Source organism: Oculina patagonica, chromosome 1, assembly GCF_052425735.1.
Source record: "Oculina patagonica isolate OP01 chromosome 1, crgOcupat, whole genome shotgun sequence".
Taxonomy (NCBI): Eukaryota; Metazoa; Cnidaria; class Anthozoa; order Scleractinia; family Oculinidae; genus Oculina; species Oculina patagonica.
This window is the reverse complement of record NC_135758.1, coordinates 39,277,857-39,303,654: the sequence shown is the minus strand read 5'-3', so window position 1 is coordinate 39,303,654 and position 25,798 is coordinate 39,277,857. Positions and strand designations below refer to the sequence as shown.

General features: G+C 39.5%; 1 protein-coding gene across 1 annotated transcript in view; it reads left to right on the top strand.

The window, feature by feature from the left end:
- LOC144646970 (uncharacterized) overlaps positions 1-25,798 on the top strand; it is a 30,984-nt gene continuing 5,186 nt past the window's right edge. Inside the window, 34 exon segments of the mRNA XM_078506695.1 lie at positions 1-332; positions 1,139-1,196; positions 2,176-2,266; positions 3,074-3,181; positions 3,717-4,034; positions 4,672-4,839; positions 4,841-6,251; positions 6,642-6,835; positions 6,867-7,595; positions 9,269-10,325; positions 11,196-11,356; positions 11,739-11,797; positions 12,067-12,196; positions 13,694-13,864; positions 14,185-14,282; positions 15,025-15,106; positions 17,549-17,654; positions 17,878-17,989; positions 18,682-18,736; positions 18,856-18,912; positions 19,049-19,102; positions 19,395-19,481; positions 20,961-21,047; positions 21,603-21,827; positions 21,829-22,243; positions 22,323-22,402; positions 23,110-23,202; positions 23,422-23,475; positions 24,202-24,310; positions 24,596-24,734; positions 24,736-24,788; positions 24,972-25,106; positions 25,433-25,514; positions 25,703-25,739. Of these exon segments, the coding sequence (XP_078362821.1) occupies positions 290-332; positions 1,139-1,196; positions 2,176-2,266; positions 3,074-3,181; positions 3,717-4,034; positions 4,672-4,839; positions 4,841-6,251; positions 6,642-6,835; positions 6,867-7,595; positions 9,269-10,325; positions 11,196-11,356; positions 11,739-11,797; positions 12,067-12,196; positions 13,694-13,864; positions 14,185-14,282; positions 15,025-15,106; positions 17,549-17,654; positions 17,878-17,989; positions 18,682-18,736; positions 18,856-18,912; positions 19,049-19,102; positions 19,395-19,481; positions 20,961-21,047; positions 21,603-21,827; positions 21,829-22,243; positions 22,323-22,402; positions 23,110-23,202; positions 23,422-23,475; positions 24,202-24,310; positions 24,596-24,734; positions 24,736-24,788; positions 24,972-25,106; positions 25,433-25,514; positions 25,703-25,739 (6,858 nt within the window). The 5' untranslated portion in view covers positions 1-289.

Below are 25,798 nucleotides of genomic sequence, written 5' to 3'. Positions count from 1 at the left end.
CAATGCAGCGAAGTTGATTAGCATATTATGTTAAAAAGTTAGCCATTCGTAAACTGTGTTAGACTTACCAAACTTCGTTCTACTTTTGCTGCACATTTAATCGATGTTTTCCTCGGACCCTTGGTAAACTTTGGCTTCGTCCCGTTGGGAGGAAGTCGAAGGATTCCGCCATGGCAGAGGGGACCTCTGAAGTGCAAAGTAAGCAGTCGTAAGCATCGTGAATTCGTTCTACAGTTTTGTGGCACGGATAGTTTCTTCATCGGTAGACTTGCTGCGTTCAGCCTACAATATGGCACAAGTTCCAGGAATTTTTAACGCAGCTCAATACTTCGGTAAGTTTTTTAATTGAAGCTACAAAACCTTCGAGTTGAATTGTCGCCATTTAACCTGTTTCGACACCAGCTAAGAAGTTCTACCAGCAAAAGCCGACTCGAGATTGATTTTCTGAATGTCACGGATCGCAGGTTGAAATAGATATTGAAAGGGCGGAAGATTCTCTTTAGTTTTGATTTATTTTTCGACGAATTTTACCAACCGGTTCTCTTATATTTAGTTAAACTTACGTAGGTTAGTTTGTGTCGTTTATATAACACAGGTACAGATATTTTACTTCCGGTTGACTATTTTCTTAAAACTGCAAAGCTTGAATTTAAAGAAGTGAATAGCAATCACCATGTGCTTGTTTAATAAAATAAGTGATGAATTGCTTTATTTATGCTCCCTTTATTTTGAATTTTGTTCAATTTTTTGTAGTATCAACTCAAATTTTATGTATAAATAGTGTAATTATTGTTAATCCTTTTAACACAAGGAAATATTTTGTTGTAACACAAGTGTAAATATATTTAATTTCTTTCTTAGTATATAGGCATGTGATGTCCAGTAGGGCCATTGTACTGCCTCTATCATACATTATTTTCTAGCACTGTTTAAGTGCAACTAGAAAATTAGAAAAATTAAATAACTGTTGTTTGATTGTGTACAATTAATTCAAGAAATATAAAACAATGTGATGGCCCAGGGAATTTGGCTAAGGTTTTGGAAAATGGCATGGTTTTGTTTTACAAAAATTGATGTATTGTATTCTCAAATGATGTTAGTAAAAGGATTCAATGATATTATGGTTTTTGAATTTCAGGTAATTCAAGTCCTAAACAAGGCCAACAAGAATCGTTTTGGGATCAACCGTCCAACAGGTAATTTATATTATTATGGCACATGTCCCTATTGCATGGAATTTCTAAAATTAACGTGGCAATGTTTCATAGTGGGAATAAATAAATAAATTAAAAAACAAATGGGAATTTACAGTAGCATCTTCCGCACAGTGGCGCTTCTTGATCCCACTGATTCCAGAACGAATTGGAATTAAGATGTGTTGGTATTTGTGAGGGGAGAAAAACCAGAGAACCCGGAGAAAAAACCCTCGGAGCAAGGACAAGAACCAACAACAAACTCAACCCACATATGAAGCCGGATCCAGGAATCGAACCTGGGCCACATTGGTGGAAGGCGAGCGCTCTCACCACTGCGCCATCCCTTCTCCCGATGTTTTAAGTGGATCTTTCTCACGTTTGCCACTTGTTAATGCTTGGTCTGGCAGTTTAATATGGCTAAAAGCATCAAAATTATGTAAATTTAAATGTCTGGGGCTAAATAAAAATGAGGGAGAGATGGGAAAAATAGTGATGGGATTATTTTGCCTTTTGGGGGTAGAAATTTACAATTCTAGGGCTTTTGGGGGGTTAGAAATTTTGTCATCACTTTTTGGGGGCTATAGATATTGATGAAGACTTTCCTTGGGGTTGACAAGTACATGAAGGGTAACCTAGGGTTCTCACTTTTGCATTAAACAATTCAACATCAGCTTCACTTATAAACGCAAACTGCATGCAAATGACAAGGAGACTGTCTGGAACTCTCTTGATGTGTTTTTTAAGCAGAAATAAGGCATTTTTTGGTTTTATTCTGGCCACCCAACTTAAGACTGTTCAAAGCCCTCAAATTATATTTTTCTTTGATTGTTGAACACAGGAATAAAACCTGGAAATATTGGAAGTTTTAGCAAGAGTCCGAATATAGATCTACTTTAAATAGCAATGATTAAATTTATTTTTAGACAAATTACAGTATTAGTGTAACTGATATTTAAGCACTCTTTTCGTTTTTTTATAGTGTCAATCATTTATCAGGACCAGTAGAGTTTCAGCGTCCTTTTGAGGGGAATTCTACCACTACTGCTGATCCTTTTATGACCAGTGTCCAGGTATAGAAATTTTATAAGACAGATTTATTTAGAAATGGTATCTGTGAAGTAGACAAGGTACCCAGGGTTTTCCAAACAAGCTGGCAACTGCTGGAGTTCTGCAGGCAACTTGATTATAATTATTTCGAGCCGGTTACTCTGGTCATAGCAATGAGTTCATGACAAACAAGCTCGGCATCACAGCTGCCTACTCTTCCAGTTGCTGGCACCTACTTCAAAACATTTTGAAACCCCTGGGAACCAGAGGATAGAAGACAATAATGCTACGGGCAAAAATGAAGTTTGAAGTAGACATATAAGTTGTCTGCATCAGGCCAAGTGGCCAATAGCGCCACGATTACTAAAGCATTTAAGTGGTCAGGATTAGTTTCTTCTGCCCCTCCCTTCTTCCCAACTGGGTGGGGTGCTAGTCTACTGCAGGGCTCATTATCTTCAGTATTTAATTTGCTGCTAGGTCCCATTTATTCGACTGGGTGGAGAGAGGCACTGAAAGAGTAGGGTCTTGCCCATGAGCGCAACAGAATGACCCTGGTCAGGGCTCGAACCTGGACTGCTTGATCAGCCAGCGTGTAACACAAAGGCCACTGCATCCCCCACCAAAATTTAGAAATACTGGATCTACAGTGTGAAATGACTGTTGTGAAAAATGGAGCACTGTTCAAATAAGTGGTTACCTCCCTGTCATGAATTTATACACCTGGGCGGGGTTGTTAGAATGCTGATTACCCAAAATTAGAAAGTTGATTAAGGGTTCAATAAATATTCGCGGAGCTCCACAGGACTAATTTTTTTTTACTAATTTTATAGAATGAATTTGATGGCTGGGATGAATGGCCTACAGAATTAGAAGATGACTTTTTTGGCAATGATTCTTCCCATCAGAATCATGTAGGACCAAATTCATACTACGATCAGGTATGATATGCTCTTTTTTTTCCTGCATTCCTTGCTGTTTTAACATTTTTCTCATTTCCTAGTCACTATCTTTGGTCTTTTTATCAAAAGGGTTTTAGTTTATAAGTGCAAAACAAATATTGTTTTGTGCCTGTACTTGCTAAATAACTTAAAATATACCAATGTAGCTTCTGTGAGATGCCATTTAAAGCAAGTCAATTTGGGATCAAGGCAGGGGGCTCAGTATTATGAACAGTCAGACCTATTATCTGTCTTTCAATTGCATAGTATTACAAAAACTGTCTGTTTTTCATTGTTGACTGGACTTGGATTGGAGAATTTCTGACTATATTGCAAAGCAAAGGGTCTAGTTTGTGTTGTTTTAGGGTCTGTTGCTTGTATAACGAGAAAGTCTTAGAGCTTTACACTACAACTCAATCCTATGCAGACCAGAGATGACTTTCCACGCCTCCACTTTACTTATGCTGCCTTTTCTTTGCAAAGCAGCATGCGCAATAGAACTTATTTTAAAACGTTCATCTTAATATATTTACAGGGAAGCGCTCCTAACGGCAACACTGGTTACAACGATTCCCAACTTGTCGTTCCTGATCACAATCAGTATCAGGAAGATCTCTCTGAGAGTAGCAACTCCTCCTCAGTTGATTCATCTCCTGGTGGAATGGACCCAGAACTCAATAATGCATGGGTCGAGGAAGAGACCACACCCTATGCATTGTCTAAGTACCCGCCTGCCATGGTACCATCAGGTCAGACACCGCAGATGTTTGCCACGCAAGGCTCAGGCGCTGACTTCTTCAACCAATATCTTAATGGGGAGACAAACATGCAACAACCTGAAGTGGGAGAAGAGGTAACACATGATTAACTTTGATAACACAGTCATGTTTGCCATCGCTAGACTGAGAACCAAATAAAGTAAAGACCTTTTGCCACGATATTTTCCTACATTGTAACTAAAGTTAAATTCTCTTTTTTTTTTGGCATTTAACAAGTTGCCTAAAGGCATTCACAGGTGATGTTTGAATGGCTTCCTGCAGTAACAATTTTGATCTTTTATTGCGCTTTTCAATAGCATGTTCCGTAAACCAGTTGCTGCTCTAAATCATTTAAGCGGACCCCTCAGGAAACAGTAGTTTACTTTAGCCAGGCCAAAAGGTCACAGCAGTCGGCTATGATTGGTAGCTTCGATCCATTTTCTTTGTTTCTGTTTTATCACAATCATTACTTGGGTTTTGAACTTTATCGATCAGAGTTTGCATGTTGCTGAAAAGGGCAATAAGGTATATTGTAACCTTTGAAGGACTGTTTCAATAAAATCTTAGTGGGTGCTAACCATTCAAATATTAAGAGCTAGCATATGCTTACAGTATGCACAGTGTTTAAATTACAACTTGGGAATCCTTTAGTAGTAAAAGGGTTATAGGTATGTGTGCATGTACATTGTAACCACAAAATCTGTCAGTTAAAACATTCCATTTGATCAACAGAGTTCAACATCTAATGAACGCAGCTATGCCAGTGTGTGCCAAGCTGGTTTGCCTGTGCCTCCCTCTCAGGACAACCAGGATTATTTCCAAGAGCAGTTAGCTCCTCCAACATCAGAAGAAGCTGGTGCTCCTGAGTTGCTTGACCCCCAGGATAATGAGCTGGGTGCTGGGGACATGGAGTCGAGAACCTGAACTAGGCACCTGGTCTCCTGTGTTTAATCATGAGGACAATTCTTTTGCTAGTAATCAACAACATGTACCTCAATCAACCGTCCCTCAAATTGATGAGTCAACTTGGACAAACACCTCAACCTTTGAGCCTGGTGTAGGGTTTGGTGCGACAGCACAACAAGGAGTGCTGCAATCTTCAACTTTCGATTCTGAAGAAAATGAATCAAACCCCTTGTCTGAAGTACAGTCCTCTTCAACATTTGAGCCAGGTAAAGTGCCAGAATTGCTGCCTGCTGCTTCATCCCAGTTGCAGTCGTTTGATGATCATGGGAGCATCCTTGCACAGATGTATTCTGGTGATGATGATGGGAGTTTCCTTCCACAGATGTATTCTCAGAATACATATGCGCAAGGATACTCCTATCATGAGACTCATGACGACCGTAACAGTGCTCCATTGTTCAACAATGACAATAACTCATTTGTACACAACCAAGAAGGAGTGTCTGAACAATCAGTCGGTGAAACTGATGAGTCAACATGGGCTGTAAACTCATCATCTTCAACCTTTTATTCTGGTGTAGGGTTTGAGGCGCCACCACAAGAAGTTCCACCCTCTGTGTCTCAGACGCAGTTGTTTGCAGACAGTTTGAAGAAGGAAGTGGAAAATTCTCATTTGTTGCCACATAATGTAGAAACACACTCCAGTTTCTTCAGTGAAACAGCAGTCACAAACTCACAGCCAGATTTCTTTGCAGGTAACAAGGGACATTACAGTGAAGGTACAAATGTACCTCAATTTCCTCAACAAAAGGAAGTTCCCCCACTGTTTGGAGGTGTTAATGACGACCCTTTTGCCTTGGAGAACAGGCATGAAGACAGCTTCCCTGAAGAAGCTCCAGTGTTGCATCAACCAGCCTCTTCACAAAATGGTGATAATATGTTGCCTCCTAGTGATTTAGAGCCTCCACTACAAGAACAATCTGAGGAGTTTCTTTCAAGTATGGCACCCCCAGCTTTCCCACCTGTAATTCCACAAGATGTTCAGCAAGATGAACCACAGCAGAACATGGCTGAAAGTCTGCCAGCTGATCACAATGCCGACATCAAATTGCCTGTTGATGAGGAAATTTTGGCAGATGCATTGGATCTCAAGCCATTAATGGATAGTCCCTCTGGGACATTTAAATCTGACTCACTTGTACCAGTGCAGCCACCTTCTCTGGGCCAAGTGCCATTTGAGGAATCCCCATCAGGGTTGTTCAAGCCAGGCTCCGCTGGACAGATGAGACCACCCATGCTTCCTGACATGGAGTCCACTCTGTCAGATGCAGACCAACCAAGGCAACAAGAGTCAGGGCCCGAGGGAACATCTGAGCCAAGTGTAGAGCAGAACAGTTTAGCTGATGGTAAGGACAAGTGCATTATGTTATAATAAAAGCACAATTTTTTCAATTCCAAATGTTCACATTTCCCTCCCCCAACCCAACTCAACAAGACATGCAAACAGGCCAGTGCACAACACAACAGACTACATTATAATATCCCGCTAACATGAAAAATAAACTGATACAAACATGCTACAGTACTGCTGCAGAAAAGCAAATTTGGAGGGTTACCTGTACATAGGGTGAGCTGGAACTCAAGAATTTTAAACCTTGTTGGGGGGGGGGGGGGGCGGCCCCCGGGGGGGGCCCCGCCCCGGGAGCCGCGAAAGCCGAGTTACCTTCCAAATTTCAGTTACCACAACTATTCACAGGAAAGGATTTTAAAATAATTTAACTTTTGTTTGACTGTAGAGCCAGACAGTCCTCGAGATGCTATTCAGGCTGCATATCTCCAAAAGCAACTGGCTGGGAAAGCACCTGCTTCCTCTCCACGCACATCTCTGTGGATGAATAGTGCTGCTTCCCTGACTGCACCATGTATGCTGGCTCCAGCAGCTTTTTCAGCCCCAGCTGCTCCTCTAGCAGTACCTTCTGTGCTGTTTCCAGCAGCACCCCCCCCCCCCCCCCGCCCGCTGCTCAGCAGCAGTTGCAGCTGTTGAATCAACAGAACTGCGCAGGAATGATCAAGCTCCTCCAACTGCTCCAGTGACAGCACCCCAAGTGCTACCACCAGCAGAAGTGGCGACAGTTGAATCTTCTAGACCGCGTGAGATCAATCAGTTACCTTCAGCTGATCCACTGACAGCACCCGGTGTGCTGTTTCCAGCATCAGTGGCAACAGTTGAACCATCTGATCTAGCACCTCCTCCCTATGCACTGGTTCCGGCAGCAGTTGCGACAGTTACAGCAGCTGAACTGAGTAAGAATAATCAAACACCTACTGCTCCTTTAACAGGGCCCTCTATGCTGACCACAGGAACAGCTGCGGCAGTTGAACAATCTCAACTGTATAAAGATGATCAAGCATCTTCAGCTGCTCTGTTTAACAGTGATCAAGCACCTCCAGCAGCTACGCTCACAGCACCCTCTCTGAATGCTCCAGTAGTGTTTTCGGCAGTCAGTGAACAATCTGAACTGCGTCAGAATAATCAAACACCTCCAGCTGCACCACCACTCACAGCACCTCCTGTGGTTGCTCCAGCAGCAGCAGTTGCGGCAGTTGAATCATCAAGACTGCCAAACACAAATCAGGTACCTCTAGCAGCTCCAGTGGCAACATCCCATGTGCAAGCGCCAGCAGCGGTTCCAACAGTTGAACCTTCTGGACTGCGGGAGAATGTTCAAACACCTCCCGCTAAACAACAGGTACAGTATAGCATAAGATCAAAAGGTGTTTTGCAGAGGTAGCCTTGTCAATCACTAGGACAATAGTTGTAGTATAAAAAAGGTGCCAGAAATAGAGAGAGCAGTTATTTACTCAATGGTTGCCAATAAAAAGGCCACTTGCATCTAATTAATCGGGCGGGGCCTGGGCCCGATTCAAAATCTGTGTCAGATTTTGTCGTTTTTTTTTTGTCGTTAAATCGTTCCAGAACCTCGCGGCCCAGCCGATCCCTAGGTCACGGTCACGGTCATGCAAGTTTTCATTACTTGCGAATGATTACGTTCAAATCGTACAAGTTTTAATGTTCACTCCCTGGAAGCTGTGTTACAAAATCATTCCCGTCTAATTTTACGAGTACTCTATGCTCTGTTAAACGCGAAATATATATATATTTTTGTGTTCGGCATTTAAGTCTTGACTTGGAGCGAGCACTGGAGATTCGCATTGCAAAATATTGCTTTCTTTGCCATTTCCAAACTATTATTGTGAACGCAATACTAATTAATAAGTTCCACGGCTCAGACACGCACAATTTTTACGGCTTCAAAACTTTAGAAAATCAAATACTTTTCGAAACATTTCTTGGTCTTATCTTGAAAAAAAAAATCAATCTGAAACATCTTTTAAGTGATTCTTACGTTTGTCTCAGAGCGAGTACAAAATATTCAAATTGCGAAAGCTATTTTCGTAGTAAACACTACGTCATTCACGTAATTTTGTCCTCGCCGGAAACTGCTTTCTGCAGTGCACCTTTTTCAGCCTGACTTCACTTTAAAGAAATTTCATTGAGGAACAACTATTTTATTGAAGCGTTTGGCTCAGAGCGAAAACAAAACGCCGTATTATGTACCCGGAATGTACTGAATACCGCAAAATAACGCAGTTTGACATGTACAATTGCAAGTGGTGCAAGCTAAATAAAGAACCATTACGTCATGACAGATTCAAAACCCCAGTGTGCTGTGATGCAATAGCATTGTTGATGTCTTTGTTCGCTGTGCTAGTCGAGCGTTTATGAGGAGTTGCTTTGAGCTTTTAATCTACAGCAGGGTTTATTTTATTGAACATTCGGAACAAAATAAATATTTGTATGCGAAGGCAGGCATTTTTCCGGCTAGGCATATGGATTTAAAAAGCAAAAGATGACGTGGTAAAGGAAATTCATGTCAAGTTCACTCCGTGACTAAAGCAAACACGACTTGTGTGTTTCTCAAGTGACTGCTTTTCTAAAGATTTTACTGTGCGGCGAAAGAGGTCAGGTGGTCAAACATTACCCGCACGATTATAAACTGCTTGCAGTTCTTGTTTTTAAAATTACTTGCACTTTTTTTCAAGGTCTTTTATGTCTAGATTTTTCAAAATATTGCTCAAAGTGTAATTTTTTTATTTTTTTTAGTTGCACTCCTGGGAGGGGTGCAGAGGTTTTCTGACCTTTAATGGGTCACAGTGGTCAAGGTGCAGTTTGCTCTGCCTTAGAACTTTGATCAGAAGGGATCTTAGTACTGCTGATAATATTATTAGCTAAGTTCATAAAACAGCAGCGTGCCGCTGCATAATTATTCTCTTAATAAGTCACTTAATGCTACAGAAACTGGGATATGCTCTGGCTGTATGGGCCACTTAACCTTTTTTACCTTGTGTTCCACTTACACAGGAGCAAAGAACAGAATCACCTAGTGCTCCACCTAAGACAGCTCCAGTGCAGATGTCATTAGCCTCCTTACTTCAGGGAGGTAAGGGACGTCCAAAGAAGAAAACATCAGAAACTCCATCGTCCTCAGCACAGGCTGATGTACGATCATCACAGGGTGCTAATCCTCCTCCTCAGGAGACACTGCCACCAAATACACTTGAACCACAATCTGGCATTCCACCGTCAAATACTGTGCAGGAGCCATCTTACTATTCTGATCAACAAATGGACAGTCAGTCTTTTGATTCAGTTGATAGAACAAGTCAAGGGCATCAAACTCCTTACAAGAGTGATTACGATGATCCTTATTCACGTGAAAATTCACGGAGTAGAGACGATCCTTACTATGACAACAATAGGAGAGACCCTTACTATGAACAAGATAGGAGGAACCCTAACTATGAACAAGATAGGAGAGAATATGACCGAAGGGATTTGGATAGAAGGGACTATGACAGGCGAGATTATGATAGGCGGGATTATGACAGGCAAGACAGAGGAGAATTTGACAGAAGGGAAAGTGATTACGGCAAAAGAGATTACGATAGTAGGGAATATGAAAGAAGGGATGTTGGTAGAAGAGATTATGACAGGAGGGAAAGCTATGACAGAAGGGACCCTTACTATGGTTACGGATCTCCAAGACAAGGGAGAAGAGACTACAATGAAAGGCGCACGTCTAGAGAGGACTTGTACAGAGGTCATCATGATCAAGGGTATGCTCATTCGTATCATAGTGGACGGAGCACTCCATCTTCTGATCGAAACAGCCCTGCATACGATTATTCATCATCTTCATACGCTTCACATCAGTACGGTTATAATCCAGCATCTTACACTGATTCACAAAGCATGTATCAATATTTAACAATGCTGTACTATTATTATCCACAACATTATGAACAATACTGTGCCCAGCAGGGCTACTATAACATGGGTTATACCCCTGAACAGATGGCTCAATTCTACGGTGGAATGCCATACCCTCCTGGGTATGATGGCTCACAGCCAGAGCAAGGTATGATGTGAATTGTTTTGTTAATTACTTGCTTATTTACTAAGTGAAACACAAAACTACATTGCACAAAGCAATAGCTGCTGACGTAGGTATTGATTAATCATTAAGCAATCAAAGGATTATTTCTAGTTCTTAATTTGAAGGTGAAGTTTGAACCAAAAAAAGTAAGCTGAACATTCTATGACCAGCCATTATTACTGCTGACCAGTCGTCAGGTTCAGTTAAATTGGGAGGAGCATGTGCCACAAGAAATAAACCTCATTATTACATGACTAAGGCGGACCGAGGGCCAATAATTAAATCAGCCAATCAGATTACTTTATTTCCGGTCCCGCGAGGGCCGATAATTTCCAAGTATCGGACTGGGTTTTGTCCCGGATGATCCCGCGCTAATTCCCAGGCGATTTAGCACAAGATTTGTTTTTTGCAAATTTTTTTCTGAGTTTTTATTGCTTTGAAAATGAAATGACCGGGCTTACACAGAAATAATTATAACTTCTTTAGCGCGCGTAAAAGTTTTGCCGCACATTGTTTTCCACGACATCTACTAGGTAGCAATTCTCACTACACAAAGTTTCCAGTCGTGTAATAAATCTCTTATTAACCAAGCTTGCTCGGGACCGTACTGGGCGAATATTGGCCCTCGGTCTTTTTTTGTACGGACCTCACTGCGCTCGATCCGTACTGTCAAGACCTCGGGCCAATATTCGCCCAGTTCGGCCCTCGCGCGTTGTTAGTAAGATATATTTATTCAGTCAGATTACAGATAATCAACTTCATGAATTAACAGACAGTCAGCAGAAATTGCTGAACACACCACTAGTTTTAAGTAAATGTTTGTTTATTAGTTTTTCCTCTTATTTTTATCAGCTGCAGAGGCTGAAGTGCAAGAATCAGAGCCTGCAAGACTCACACCGCATCTGTACAGGGTGCAACACCCCTTAGTACGGTTTAGTGGCGGCAGGTTGATATCACTGATGAGCAGTGAAGATGAAGAGGAGCAACCTAAATGCGTCATTGCATCAGTGCAGGTTAGGTGAATTCTACAGTGTCTCAGGGTTTCATTCGTTTATTTTATTTAATGCTACTTTAACAACAGCATCGAGTATTATTTTATACATTTAATAGGCCAGTTTAAGTTTACCAAGACCACTGATCATGAATAAACTAAAGATGCATCTGTTCTGGCTAAGTCCAGGCTGAAGTAAAACATAGCTTACCAGCAGGACAGAGTTGAAACATAAAGGAAAATACACAGAGTTGTAAATAGTACATTCTCTTATTGATACTTGTGAATACTATCCTCGGATCTAGACAATCCCTGTACAGATGCAACTTTGTCCTTTTTTAAGCATTTGTGGTAACTTATACTGAACCAGTATTTAACTAATCACTTTTCTCCATTCTGTACAGATGGTGTTTAGTGTTGAAGAGATGGAAGTCATCAAAGCATTCCCTGGCCCTCTTTCAAGGTTTGTTGGTCTCTGTTGAGACATGAATCCATAATAATGCTTTATACTGCTATTTTAGCATTCCCAAATTTGCAATTTGTGTTTTTTGAAGGAAGCTTTGTCTAATGTCCTGTATTTCTGATCAAGACACTAGATTTTAGCCAAAATTGGGCATGGTTAATGCCTAAGTCCCAAACATGGGACAAAGGAAAAAAGTGAGACAGTGTGGTTTGATTCATTTGGTGAGGTGGCAGGTGTAATATTATTTTTCTTTGTAATCTATTTAACAGCATGTACTCAAGTAGAACAGAAGTTATGACTTACTGTGAACAGAGAAGTGCTGTAACTGACATGTCTGCTGATGGTTTAGTGAAATCCCTGGTCTGGAAAATTTTGGCAAATCTTATCAAGCACAATGGGGTAAGTAACAGCTTTTTGACTCCAGATGCTGTGTGCACGGTTCCAGATAGCCTGCCTGTTTACCCCCTCTGTCTTTCTGTCTGTCTGTCTGTCTGTCTGTCTGTCTGTCTGTCTGTCTGTGTGTCTGTCTGTCTGTCTGTCTGTCTGCCATCTAACTGTCTGTCTGTCTATTTGTCTGCCTGCCGCCTGCCTGTCTGTTTGTCTCTCTGTTCATCATCTAACTGTCTATCTGTCCTCTTAGTCTTTCTGTCTGTCTGTCTGTCTGTCTGTCTGTCTGTCTGTCTGTCTTTCTGTCTGTTTGTTTATCTTGTATTATTCATTCATGACATCTTCAAAAGTTAGATGACCAGCAAATCCTTGATAAACCATTACAGCCTAAATTTTGGATCTGAAAACACTTCCTGTGTTTAGGATTAATAATTATGTAAAATTTGCACATTATTTGTACTCCACAAAACGGAGTTGGATAATAAAATTTCTTTAACTCATTATTATTTATTATCTCTCTGGCCTCAAGAGTCCTTATGGGCCAGATGAGGATAAGTAGTAGTATTTATTATCTCATATTATTTGACTGCTTGGATATGAGCTTAAATCAGCCAATCAGAGTGAGAGTATGAGCTTTTTCATTTTCCAGGCATTTGTACCATTGGATTTGGCTGAGTTAATTATCCATGATCAAGTCAGCCAAATCGACTGGCACAAATGCCTGGATCATTATTTGTACTCCACAAAAGCAGTTGGATAATAACCTTAGTTTGTAATAACCCATTGTTATTTATTATCTCATATTATTTGACTGCTTGGATATCACTTCAGTGAATATGAACTTTGTCATTTTCCAGGATTTGTGCCATCAGATTTAGCTGAGTTGATCATTTTATGATTAATTCAGCCAAATCTGAGGCCACAAATGCCTGGATCATTATTTGTACTCCATGAAAAGCAGTTCACAGATAACAAAATTTCTTTAACTCATTATTTTTTTTATTATCTCATATTATTTTGACTGCTTGGATATCACTTTGAAAACAATGAATATGAACTTTGTTATTTTCCAGGCATTTGTGCCATCTGATTTGGGTGACCTGATAATTTCATGATTAGATCAGCCAGATCGGATGGCACAAATGCCGGGATCATTATTTGTACTCTACGTAACGCAGTTGGAAAATAAAATTTCTTCAACTTGTTCTTATTTATTATCTCGTATAATTTTGGCTGCTTGGATAATAATTAAATGGATATGAACTTTGAAAGTGATAAATGATCATCGCAGTGAATTTCCAATTTAAGCAACTGGAGTAAAGAAGCCTGAAAAAATTCAGGGCTTCAACGGGAAGCCCTGGATTTTTTTCAGGCTTCTATATTCCAATTGCTTAAATTGGAAATTCACTGAAATGATCATTTATAATCACTTTCATATACATCCCCAGTTCATATATGAATCATTTCATATACATTACATCAATATGAACTTTGTATGTCACCTTCCAGGCATTTGTGCCCTCTGACTTGGCAGACCTAATTATGGAGAACTGGAGGAGCTGCAACACTTCAGACCAAAATGAATTCCTTTCTGCTGAGAGTGGGCCACTATCCTCAGAGAACGAGAAAAGCAAACATCTTAGAATTTTCAGAGAGATGCTTTTAGCAGGAGCAACCAAGGTAATACTTGAACTTGTCAAGTTGTCATAATGTTGAAAGAGAATAGTCTATTATGGTTACAAATGACTCATGGGCATTTACCTTGCATAGGCATCATTTTTTTTTTTTGCTGGCAAATGAAGAAAGCTATCAGTTGTTAGTGCCAAAAACACTGATTCCTGCCTTCTCTCGCTCGAAATTAGAAACTAACAAAATTCATACCAAACTCACATGACTGGGCCTACAACACCCACTGGACGAACTAGGAGGAGAAATTAAAGAAAGAAGAAACGATTAATATACAAGTGTGTTGTTTGACTGCATATTCATTTTTGTGTTAGGATGCCCTTGAATACACTATGAGATATGGTCTGTGGGGACATGCAATGATGCTGGCATCAAAAATGGACAAGAAGGTTCAAAATGAAGTCACAAACAGGTATGGAATAACAGAACTTTCAGATAGCCCAAGTATAACGACAATTTTAAGTTAATGGAGTTGAGTGAAAATTGTGTTAATATTTCCCTGCACCATGAAAAGACCATTAAATTGCATTTCATGACCCATTACAATTTAAAGGCATTTTCATGGATTTTTAATGACTTGAAATTTCATGAGCCATTTACTGGATTCATTTTTAATGAATTTTTCATGGAAGTTACCTTGTGAAAAACTCCTGAATTTTAGCCATGAAAATCCTGTTAAAAAGTCGTGAAATATTTGAAATTTACTCATTAAAAAATTCGCAAGATTTTCTTGGGTTTTTGTTTCCTTGTGCAGAAATTATAGTTATCAGTCTAGAAAATGTTTTGTTTTTACTTGATCATAATGGACACTCATTATTACAGACAGGACTTGAAGTCCCAGCAAAAATTCTTAAAAATAACTTCCACTACTTTGGACTTCCTCTTTTATAAAAATCAAATTGTGTTCCAAAAATGTCCATTATACAGTAGGGGGAGTTGACTCAGTAGCAAGACTTCGCTTGTAATAAATGAAGATCAATGCATGCATGCGCCTAGCAAGCATGTCTGACTTTGTGAAATTTATTTGCCCAGTGTCCAGCTCTGGAGTAAGTTTAATCATCAACAGCTGTGAGCAATTTGTAGTAATTCTGGCAGAAAATAGTACGTTCAGAGCTAGTTCAAATTTATTAATTGTCTTTCACATTTGACTTTAGGTTCATGAAGACAATGACTGACTTTGACCCAATCCGAACAGTTTATGATCATCTCTCAGGACGGCAACCTGTAGCATTAATGGTAAGCTTTGCTCATCCATTGGTGAAAAGGGTCTTTTTTTATCTTTAATTGATGTAATCCACATTTGAAAGGTCTGGCTCTTTGAATGACATTAGTTTTGGTACTTCTACATGTATGTCCCATATACAGTTGTTACTAGTTAATATTATGGTAAGCGAACCAACCTATCCCACTAAGGATCCCATCTACTAATCAAGGACACTGCTTTTCTCATATGGGATCCTGCTTTTCTTTTCTGTGTTCCAACTGATTCCACTGTATAGATCATAAATTATTTATCTCAATAGGGGGAACAAGTGCCAGTTGATGGCGACATCACTTCTCCAAAAAGTGACTGTGCCCGCAGTTTTCCTCTCAGAAGTTGCTAAGCAACATGATGAATTTGTACCCGCAATTGTTTTTGGAGTACTTGGGAGCGCTTGCGCACATTTTTGATTGGATGTAATAATTCTCAAATTCTTCGAGTGCTTAAATTAAAAATTAATTTCCCAAAACTGGTACTTATTCCCCCCCCCCCACAGTATGCCATCCCATCTCGACTTTTGAAGGACAGCGCAGTTGTGATAGCTGATTGTATAACACATTTGATCAATCTTTCCATTGAAACTGGTGTGGTCCCGTCTGAATGGAAGCAAGCAAAGGTTGTACCCTTGTTCAAATCTGGAAACAAAGATGATCTGGACAATTACAGGCCTATATCAATTTTACCAATCCTGTCGAAAATTTTGGAGAAAGCTGTCTTCCATCAGCTACATAGCTACCTATCAGAAAACTCTCTCCTCTCGCCATATCAATCGGGTTTTCGCGCAAATCATTCAACTCAGTTGGCCGTCACCTTCCTTACAGATAAAATTCGTGGACATATGGACAAAGGGCTATTGACGGGGGCAGTGTTTATTGACCTGAAAAAGGCATTCGATACTGTTCCTCACGATGGTCTTTTAAACAAGCTGTACAGATATGGAATTCGAGACCAGCCTCTCTCGTGGTTTGAAAGCTATCTTACTAACAGGAGTCAAAGCGTGTCCATTGAAAATCACCTTTCTTCTGCCGCCAACATCAGTAGCGGAGTACCTCAAGGTTCCGTGTTAGGGCCTCTTCTGTTTATTCTTTACATAAACGACCTTCCTTCAGCCGTTGGTCTGTCAAGTGTTATGTTATATGCGGACGACACCGTTATTTTTACTGCGGCTTCAAACATTGACGAGCTACAACTGAACATCAGTCTCGATCTCAATAATGTCGCTAACTGGTTAACAGCGAACGGTCTCTTTCTCAACATTAAGAAAACTGAGTACGTTTTATTTGGAACTCGGCAGAGGCTAATTAGATCCGAATCCCATAGTCCACTTTTCATGGAAGGGAAGGAAGTTAACCAAGTTAAATCGTTCAAGTACCTAGGAGTCATATTAGATGAGTGTTTATCTTTCAACGATCACATAAGCTATGTAAGGTCAAAGGTTTCCAGCAGACTTGGCCTCCTGTCACGACTAAGAGGTTGTTTAACCACGGAAGCAGCAAATAAGATCTATTTGTCCACAGTCTTTCCTATAATAAGCTATTGTGATACGTGCTTTTGCCCTTTGGGCAGCACTAACAAAAAGTCTCTTGAACGCCTACAACGACGAGCTGCGAAAATAGTATACGGGTTTAAACCTGACATAGCCACGGAAACAATACTCGAGAACCTACGTTGGCCGCCTCTTACAAAAACTATGGAAAAGCGCTGTGCACTGTTAGTTAACAAGTGCTTGGTCGGAGACGTTCCCTCATATTTTAAAGACTATTTCCTGTTACGTAGCCAGGGCGACAAGCAACATGTTTTAAATCAGAGATGCACTAGATCGTCTTTTACTGACATTATACTTCCAAACATTCATTTAGATGTCGCTAAAAAGTCTTTTTTATTATCATGGTGCATCCATTTTTAATTGTCTTCCGACGAACATTAAGACCATGCAGCCAAAGGAACGTTTCCAAGCTATCTCTGCTTTTTATTCTTAGGTTATTTTTAGAACATTTTTAATTCGTAATTTATTTATTTTTATGAGAACACTAGTACTTCTTTTAAACTTTTTAACTTTTTTTTTAGCATTTTAGTGGTATCTCTTTAAAGTAGTTTTTATAGATAGATAGATATTTTATACATACTCTTTTTTACTTAAATTTGTTTTATTTTACACAGGGCCCCCGTTGATACCAGTCCTGCGACTGAAGGGGTCACCCTGTTAAAATATCGATTATTATTATTATTATTATTATTATTATTATTATTATTATTATTATTATTATTATTATCTAGGTCCTGGATCTGTCCTACTATATGGGTTTTACAACCCAAATCACTTTATCACTTGTAATTACATTCTACAATGCAGTGATTGGCAGAAAGTATTCATTCAATATAATTATTGCTTTTGATTTTCTTCACTTGTCTGTTAGACACCTGATGACTGGCAACGCAACTTAGCAGCAATGGTAGCCAATCCACCTCGTCAGCACCCACAGACTAACAGGAGAAACATGATCTGTCTGGGAGACACTCTGAGTAAGTGTTACAGTGGTTTAATTTTTTTCCAGAAAACCATTATTGTAATTGTTTCTTTGTTTATATTTTGCTGCTGTTTTTTCTTTCAGTTGTGATGTACACTTGATCAATTTATGTACAGTCTTTATTCATTTACTGATTTAGGCACACAAAATTGACTAGAACGCACGTCGCTAATCTATGATTATTACTAGTTCATTAACTGATTATCTTTTTATTGTAGTGGCTAATGACCAAGTCTGGGCAGCACATCTCTGCTTTATTTTGGCTGGTGAGCGATTTGGCTATCCATCTGACGAGAAGACCAAGATGGCACTGATAGGAATTGATCACAGGTACCATATGTAATGAAAGTGTGTTACACTGAAATAATAGAATACTGAATGACTGTTGTACAAACACCATGTTATCATATGATTGTGGTGTATTAGTTTTTGTTATCACGTTGCATAGGTTTCAAGCATCAAGTATTTTTGCTAAATACTTAAAGAAGGAGTCGGCTAAAGGCCGATTTACATGGTACGATTTTGCTGCATGCGACATTCTTGTGATATGCTTACAACAAGCTTACGACACAAATTTTGTCGTGTAAATCAAACCTACAACTCCTAAGTCATGTTGTAGGCCTGTCGTAAGGATGTTGCATGCGACAAAGTCGTACCATGTAAATCGGCCTTAAGGTGTTTACATCCTTGTTGCCACCCAATTCAGGTCATGTGATGAATCATTTGGGAGGTTACAATTGTGCAATTTGTCACACACTACTGATTATCTAGTCTGCGAATACAGCTGCCTCTCATTCGCTAGTGAATGAGAGGCAGCTGTATTTGCAGGCTACCGATTGCGTGGGAGTATGTACAAACAGAACAATTGTTACATTAGCCCAAGTGCATCATCACATGAGTTAAATGTGGTGGCAACAAGGATGTAAACACATTAGCTGAATCAGTCTATTGAGCGTAAAGCTTCAGCAGCAGTAAAATTTGTGGCGAAATAAGTGAAATTTTAAACTTTTTTATCATAACAGAAAGAAGATGATCTCAGAGCAAAACATTCCTCTTGAAAACCTGCAAATGATGGAGGTATGACCTAACTTGATATTTACAACATTGCACTTAAAGAGAATGATGACACACATGTTGAAATATAATTTCTTTTCTCAAGTTTTGTACTGAAGAAATGAATTTCTTTTTATCATTAGGTGCTAGAGTATGCTGTCAGTCTAAACAACGAGGAACATTTTATCCCAGTCTTACAGGTTTGCAAGACGATTATTTGGTTGGCCCAAATAACTTAATTGAACTGAACTTTACATTGTACATAACAAATTCCTTAAAATCTCAAAAGTTCTAAACACTCTTATAATATTGAATTCTTTGTTCTTTTTCCTTTAGGCATATAAATATCTCCATGCTAATAAGTTGGCTGAGGCAGGCTTCACTGATGAGGTAAGATAAAAAGTCGCTTAATAAAGCTTTCTTCTTGTACAGTTTGGTTTACCCCAGGTTATTTTGTATTATGATCAAATTGGAGGCACTGATTTCATAAAATTCTAAAATTCTACGAAATTGGGGATTTGTTTTTGACATTACTTTCTTTTTTGCAACATCAATTTTTTTGCATGTACATCAAAGTTCTAGCATAAATCTTTATATGTAATCATATGATAACTAATTTAACTTTTTTACATGATGTTAAAGAACTAAAAATAATTTTCTTGTTACATTGTCACAATTACAGGCTTTGCATTATGCAGATCTCATTGGAAGAGTTTTAATTAAGCATCCACATCATCTCAACTTGTGTCTGGCCAAGAATGTCAGAGAGGTAAGAATTACTAGTTCTGACATACCAGTTAAATAAATGACATTTAGTATTTTTTGTCCACCCCACTCCCCATTATGGTCTGAGCAGTTGAATTCTGATGACTTGAATCTTATGAAGATTACAAAAATTTTAATCACCCAGGGGTTCAAGTTATCTAGGGTAAAGTTAAAAAGTAAATTACTGAGATATAATATACCGAGAATAAAAAAGGTTCAAGTTAGCAGAAAGTCAAATTATTGAGGGTTCAAGTTATTAGGATTCAACCGTAAAATTTTTGAGCAGTTTTGTTTTACCGCGTAAATGAATTTTTAAGTTTGTTGATTGAATATTTTAAGAATAACAGTGTGACGCGCCTTACCGTGGCCACCCATGCAACATACTTACAAGAGTGCTCTCATAATAATAATTACCGTAAACACCCGCGTATAAGCCGCACCCGCAGATAAGCCGCACCCCGAGTTTAACAACTCAAATGTTGAAAAAAAAGTTTTTTTAAAAGTAAATCAAAGAAAATCCAAAGTCGAGTCAAAAATCCAAAGTTGAGTCTTTAGGATCGATCGTAAACTCAATGAACATTGAAACAGAAAATACTTCAGTCTTACCCACAATTAGAGCTCTTTAATACAATGAAAACCAACTTTGACATATTATGGGTGATCTTTTTCTGGCATTTGTTGACAGGTATTTCTTCATTCAACGCAGTTTTTCCATAGATATTTGTGTCACAACAACAAGAACACGCGTTTGCAGAACGTTCGTAGCTTAGTAACCAGGCATTTGATCGGACGCGAAATATGGGACTAGGGCGAGAACGTAAAGCAAAACAAGATGGCGATGGAGGCGTTCGGGTTTCGTGGCTATCATATCGACAAATTAAAGAGATTTGGGAGCCATCTATTGGAGATAAACTTGTTTAAAGAGAGTTTCGTAATCAGTTCGACAATTTTTCCATCAAAGTGCAAAATGAGAAAGAAACAATTGGCCATCTTACTCGTGGTATTTTCTCGCTCGTTAAAGTATCAATATTACTGTTAAAGTTATAGGCCATTGTCGACACTGCAAACAGTAAATAAATTAGCATCAGTTAACGAAAATTTACGGCACCTTTTCCGAATGTTCCCGCAGATAAGCCGCACCCCCGCTTTCGAGCGAAAATGTTTGGAAAAAAGGTGCGGCTTATCTGCGGGTTTTTACGGTATTATTTGTTTGACGAACACGCCTCCTTGCAAAGTTGAATACAATCAAATAGATACTTGTTAAATCTTATTCATCAACAAAACGCAGTGAAAATGCAAAATGTTACAAGATGACACTTGTAAGAAAGTTGTTGGGTGGCCACGGTAAGGGGCGTCGCACTGTAAGTTGTCCCAGATCTGTTGCAGATTCTGTTGTTAATGTTATCTAGTACATTGCCACTTAAAGTACTGTATTAAATCGCTAGCAAAATTTAAACATTCTTACTTTGCATGTCATTATCAGCTGACAGACAGGTTGAATCCTGATGCTCAAGATGCCGCAGCTGCTGAAATGACAGAAATGTTGGACAAGCTTTTGCAAGCTAAAGATGTAAGTTCAACACTCTTGTTGTATTTTACTCATTCTACTGTTAGTCTCCTTAAGTAAAATTCAACTATCTTCGAGGGCCCCCGGGGGGGGGAAAAAATTTTAATGAGCGGCTATAAATTTTTTTTTTTTATTAAATTTTTAAAAAAAAAAAAAAGAAATAAAAAAAAAAAAAAAAAGAAAAAAAATTTTTTTTGGGGTTGGGGGTGGGAAAAAAAAAAAAAAAAAAATAAAAAGGGCCGGGGGCGGAAACGGAAAAAAAAAAAAAAAAAAAAATGTAAGGGAGTAAAAAGGGGTTTAAAAAAGGGGCGTAAGAGAGCTGTCCGCTTACGAGAGTGTCCGTTAAGAGAGCTTCGACTGTAGTAAGTGCACTTGTCTTTAAATGTTCAGTCGAACATTTCAGCATCTTTTACAACTGTTGCTAAGAATCTGCTTAATTTTGCAAAAACTAGAAAGCAAAAAGGCTTTCTTGCTAAACTACCCACTTGGTCCAATTCATATTCTTGCTTGAAATATACATGTATGACAAAGTGATTTATTTTTTGTTTGGTTTTGTAGTCGTCACAGATCAGCAGTTCTGTCACTGAAAGTGAAGGCGAGGTTGAAGATCCTCTTGCAGAGAGCTCAGCGTCGTTTTTCTCAGGATATGATCCAGTAAACACTCCAAAGCATCAGGTTGAGAAAACTGATGATATTCAACACCAAGATTCTTGGTCTGAGCCAGCTTTGAGTGGACCTGCAGTTAGCCAGGACACCATGGGTGATCTTCGCCAGGATACACGGTTTCAGTGGTATGGATACAGGGGAACCTCAGCCTGATCTTCCTCCAGCTCAGCAGCTTCCTCCAGGGGAGCAGCTTCCTCCTAGCACAGGTCTGCAGCCATCAGCGCCATGGACAGAACCTCCTCCGGCTGTTGATTCCACTTCACAGCCGCCGTTCTTCGTTCCTGGACCACCTGTTACTCAACAGCTTCCTGGACAGATGGAGAGTGAGCAGCAGCCAGCAGCAGTGGAGGAACAGCCTTTTTACAGTCAGCAGCCAGCATGGAATGACATTCAGCGGCCAGCATGGAATGACGATCAGCAGCCAGCATGGAATGACAATCAGCAACCTGCATGGAATGACAGTCGGCAGTTATCATGGTCAGAAGGGGTTAGACATGAGGAGCCAAAGAAAGCTGAACCTCCTCCACCCAAAGGTATTTATTTACTGACACAAAAATGCATTTTTAACATTTTATTTCATTTGATGGCTTATGCAATTTTTTTTGTTATTAGAACCTGAGCCACCTACAAAAGAAGAACCAAAGCCTAAACCAACTGAGAAGGCAAAGAAGAAAGGAAATACCAGCAGCCAGGTTTGCCTAACATTTATTTCTACAATGTCTTTAATGTTTTCTTTATTCTCATCTCCAAACTCTGTCAAAGAGCCACCCACAAAATCAAGCAATTCTTGTTATATAAAATAATTACCGGTAGTATAGCAATCCACCCAGGACCCTACGTAAAAAGATTGCGGCTGTACATTTTACCACAACACCTTGCGAACCTAACACAGCTGATAGGGCACAAAGAGAGCCACGTTTCTGCAAAATTTGTCCTTATACTAACAACACTGTTCATGCAAGCTTTGAAGTTTTTTTTAGCTTTTCTGTGCATTTTTACAAGTGTTTACAGCGTTTTCTAAGACCTAAGGAATTATAGGTGAAAGTATCAGTCACCATCTTTTTCCATATGGTGGATTGATGATATATTTTTCACCCCCCCCCACACTCCCACCCACAAAAAAAAAAAAAAAAATTATATCCCCCCCCCCAACCCCCCCCCCCCCCCAGAAAAAAAAAAAATAATTTTTTTTTTTTTTTTTTTTAAAAAAAAATATTTTTATTAACCCCCCCCCCGCCTCTTTTTAAAAAATTTTTTTCTTCCCCTTATACCCCCCCCCCAAAAAAACCCCCCCCCCATAAAAACCCCCCCAAAAAACCAAAAAAAAAAATATAAAAACCCAGGGCTTAAAACCGGAATTCTGTGGTATGTCATCCTTATATGTCATGTACTTTTGCAGGGTGGCTGGTTCTCAGGCCTGTCAGGGATAATTCAGAAGGTCATTCCTCGTGGCCCAAATGAAATGATCCTTCCAGATGACAGCAAGAAATCGGTAAGATCACATGTACATGTAACACACTGTCCTACCACATCATTACAAGGGGCAAAATTTTGCGATTTTAAAATCAAGATAGCAACTGCAAAGCTAGTAGGTTATAATCCTATATGATTGTTTATTCAAATTGATATTTTTATAACTCTTACATATACCTGTAGTCAAACTGTGAACTGGTATAACTAAAACTAATGCTATTTGACAATCCTGTGTTAGATTTACTGGGATGAGGACCTAAAGAAGTGGGTGAACACAGAAGAGGATGAGCAGGTATGAGTATTGGAGTACAGTGCTAGTTGACCAGATAATTATTTTGCCTTGTATAGTGTATCTCTTTGTAATCAATTTGCTGTTGATCCAAACTCAAAATTCATATTAAAAAACCCACACCCAACCTAGAGTGTTGCTCAGCTGAAGATGCCTACAGGTGTACCCTGTGCTATCCAAAGAATTTTTGAAATATCTGTCTGTGTCTCAAGCAGTAGTAACCGCCTGGTTAGTTCAGTTGGTAGGCGCCGGACTGCTGTGCTGGGTCGTGGGTTCGACCCCAGACCGGACCACCTCGGGTCTGGGGAGTGCGCCTACTCTCCGTTGGCATTCTGTCTTCTCGACGATAACCGTGGCCGTCTCTTGTCTTCGTCTTCTCGGGGACGTTAAGAACCCACACACTATTCGCAGGTGGGCACGAGCTCCCAGTGGTGGTCTGGCCTTTACAATTGTATCTTCAATTCATATGCGCATTGAACATAAACATGGAATGCGCTATATAAATCATCATCATTATCATTATTACATGCCATTTTTTATGCTCTTCCGCACAGTCAGTCATAACTGGCTCTTGGGAGTGGATTATGTTATCATAAGTTTGTGAACAACCATGTCAAACTGAACATAAAATCAGAGAATTTTAATCAAAAACCATTGGAATATGATCCTATCAGAAATCATTGAAGATTAACATTGCAGTTCATTAAATGTATATTGTTTTCTTTGCAGGAGAAGGCGCCTCCACCTCCACCTCCTAGTGACATGCAGCTTGGTGGTGGAATGCCACCTCCAATGCCTCCCCCGATGCCTCTTGGCCATGGGATACCTCTCAATGGAGGTAACAATTTGGTTTATTGTTTTATTGTGCATTGTTAGCACATAACAGATGCCTCCTGTGGACACCTTCCATAAACCGACACCTTTCTTAAATTAACATGCACTGATTCCAAATAGCTCATTTTTAGGTCTTAAACTCAAAATGTTGATTCAGCTCAAAACTGTTTGCCATATTTTATGTTGACGATGTCAGTGTTAACATTTTGCCATTACATCAGTCAGTTCTTTCACTTGTCTGATAGCCAACAGAAGTTGTATATTTATTTTCACTTATAATTTGTTTTAGGTAATGGAGTAAAAGGTGTTGGTGGACGGGCCGCTGCAACTCCTTTTGGTGCTCCTCACATGCCACCTTCCCCTGGAAGCCCGGGAATGCGTCCTGGTGTGGCGACACCTCCTGGTGTGGCAACACCTCCTGGTATGGCACCCACCTGTGCCATCAAAATTTTCCAGGAAGGCACATGGTGGCGGAAGACACGGTAAGCTGGGAGTAAAATTTCATGCAATTGTATCTGCATTAATTATCTATTGTTCAAGTTTGTACTTACAAGTTCGCAGAGAAACTTTACAGTCTATTTGATTTATGGAATACAAGTACAGTAGTTGTTATATGCTAAGTGAACTATCATTTGCTTAGTAGTGTTCTCCCTCTGTTTCTACAGCTAAGAAGTATGTTGATGTTCTAAACCCAAGTGGACAAAGCTCTAGTAATGCTACGCTTCCAAGTAGCCTTCTACCTATGATGCCTGGTACCGAATTCAAAGGCAGTTTCTTTGTGCCTCCTCCTGTGAATACAGGTAAGAGTGTTGCTTGCTACAAACCACAAAATTTGTTGGTTTGGCAGGGCACTTTATGGATTTTCACAAGTTTGAAATGTGTCATGACATTGGTTCTGTACTGTGGCTTTGTCTGTGTGGGAGACCTGGGAATGTATACACAGCACCAAGCTAATGGAGTTTTGATTATGTTTGCTATCAGCCAGTTATCCCTGTTAATTATTAGGCTGAAGACAGACAGACAGAAAGACAGACAGACAGACAGACAGGCAGACGTCTTTCAGATAGCAAGGCATGGAGTATTTTTATTAGCACCTACAGCTCACACATTTCATTTTTTGTCTTAGATACATCTGACCAAAGAACAGATGAACAAGCTCCTGATCAGCCGCCTGCTATCGGCAATCCTTCCTCGCGACCATCCTCTCGGTATGCTGCACAGTTTTTGAGTATACATAAATGATAGTTTGGAATTGCTGATTTGTTTTGATTTTGTAAGGGAATGGCATAAACACACATGTCAAGTATCACTACAAGCAAGAGCTTTCAGCTAAAATCGTTTTCTTGTTATTGCTGTTGTTATAAAATATGCTCTGAATTTTGTTTTTCCATTTCAGAAATGAAGAGGAGGATGGGGGTGATCAACAATCAATGGTAAGCTTTATTTAAAAAAAAAAAAAAGACGCACAAATCTTAATAATTTATTGTAAAAA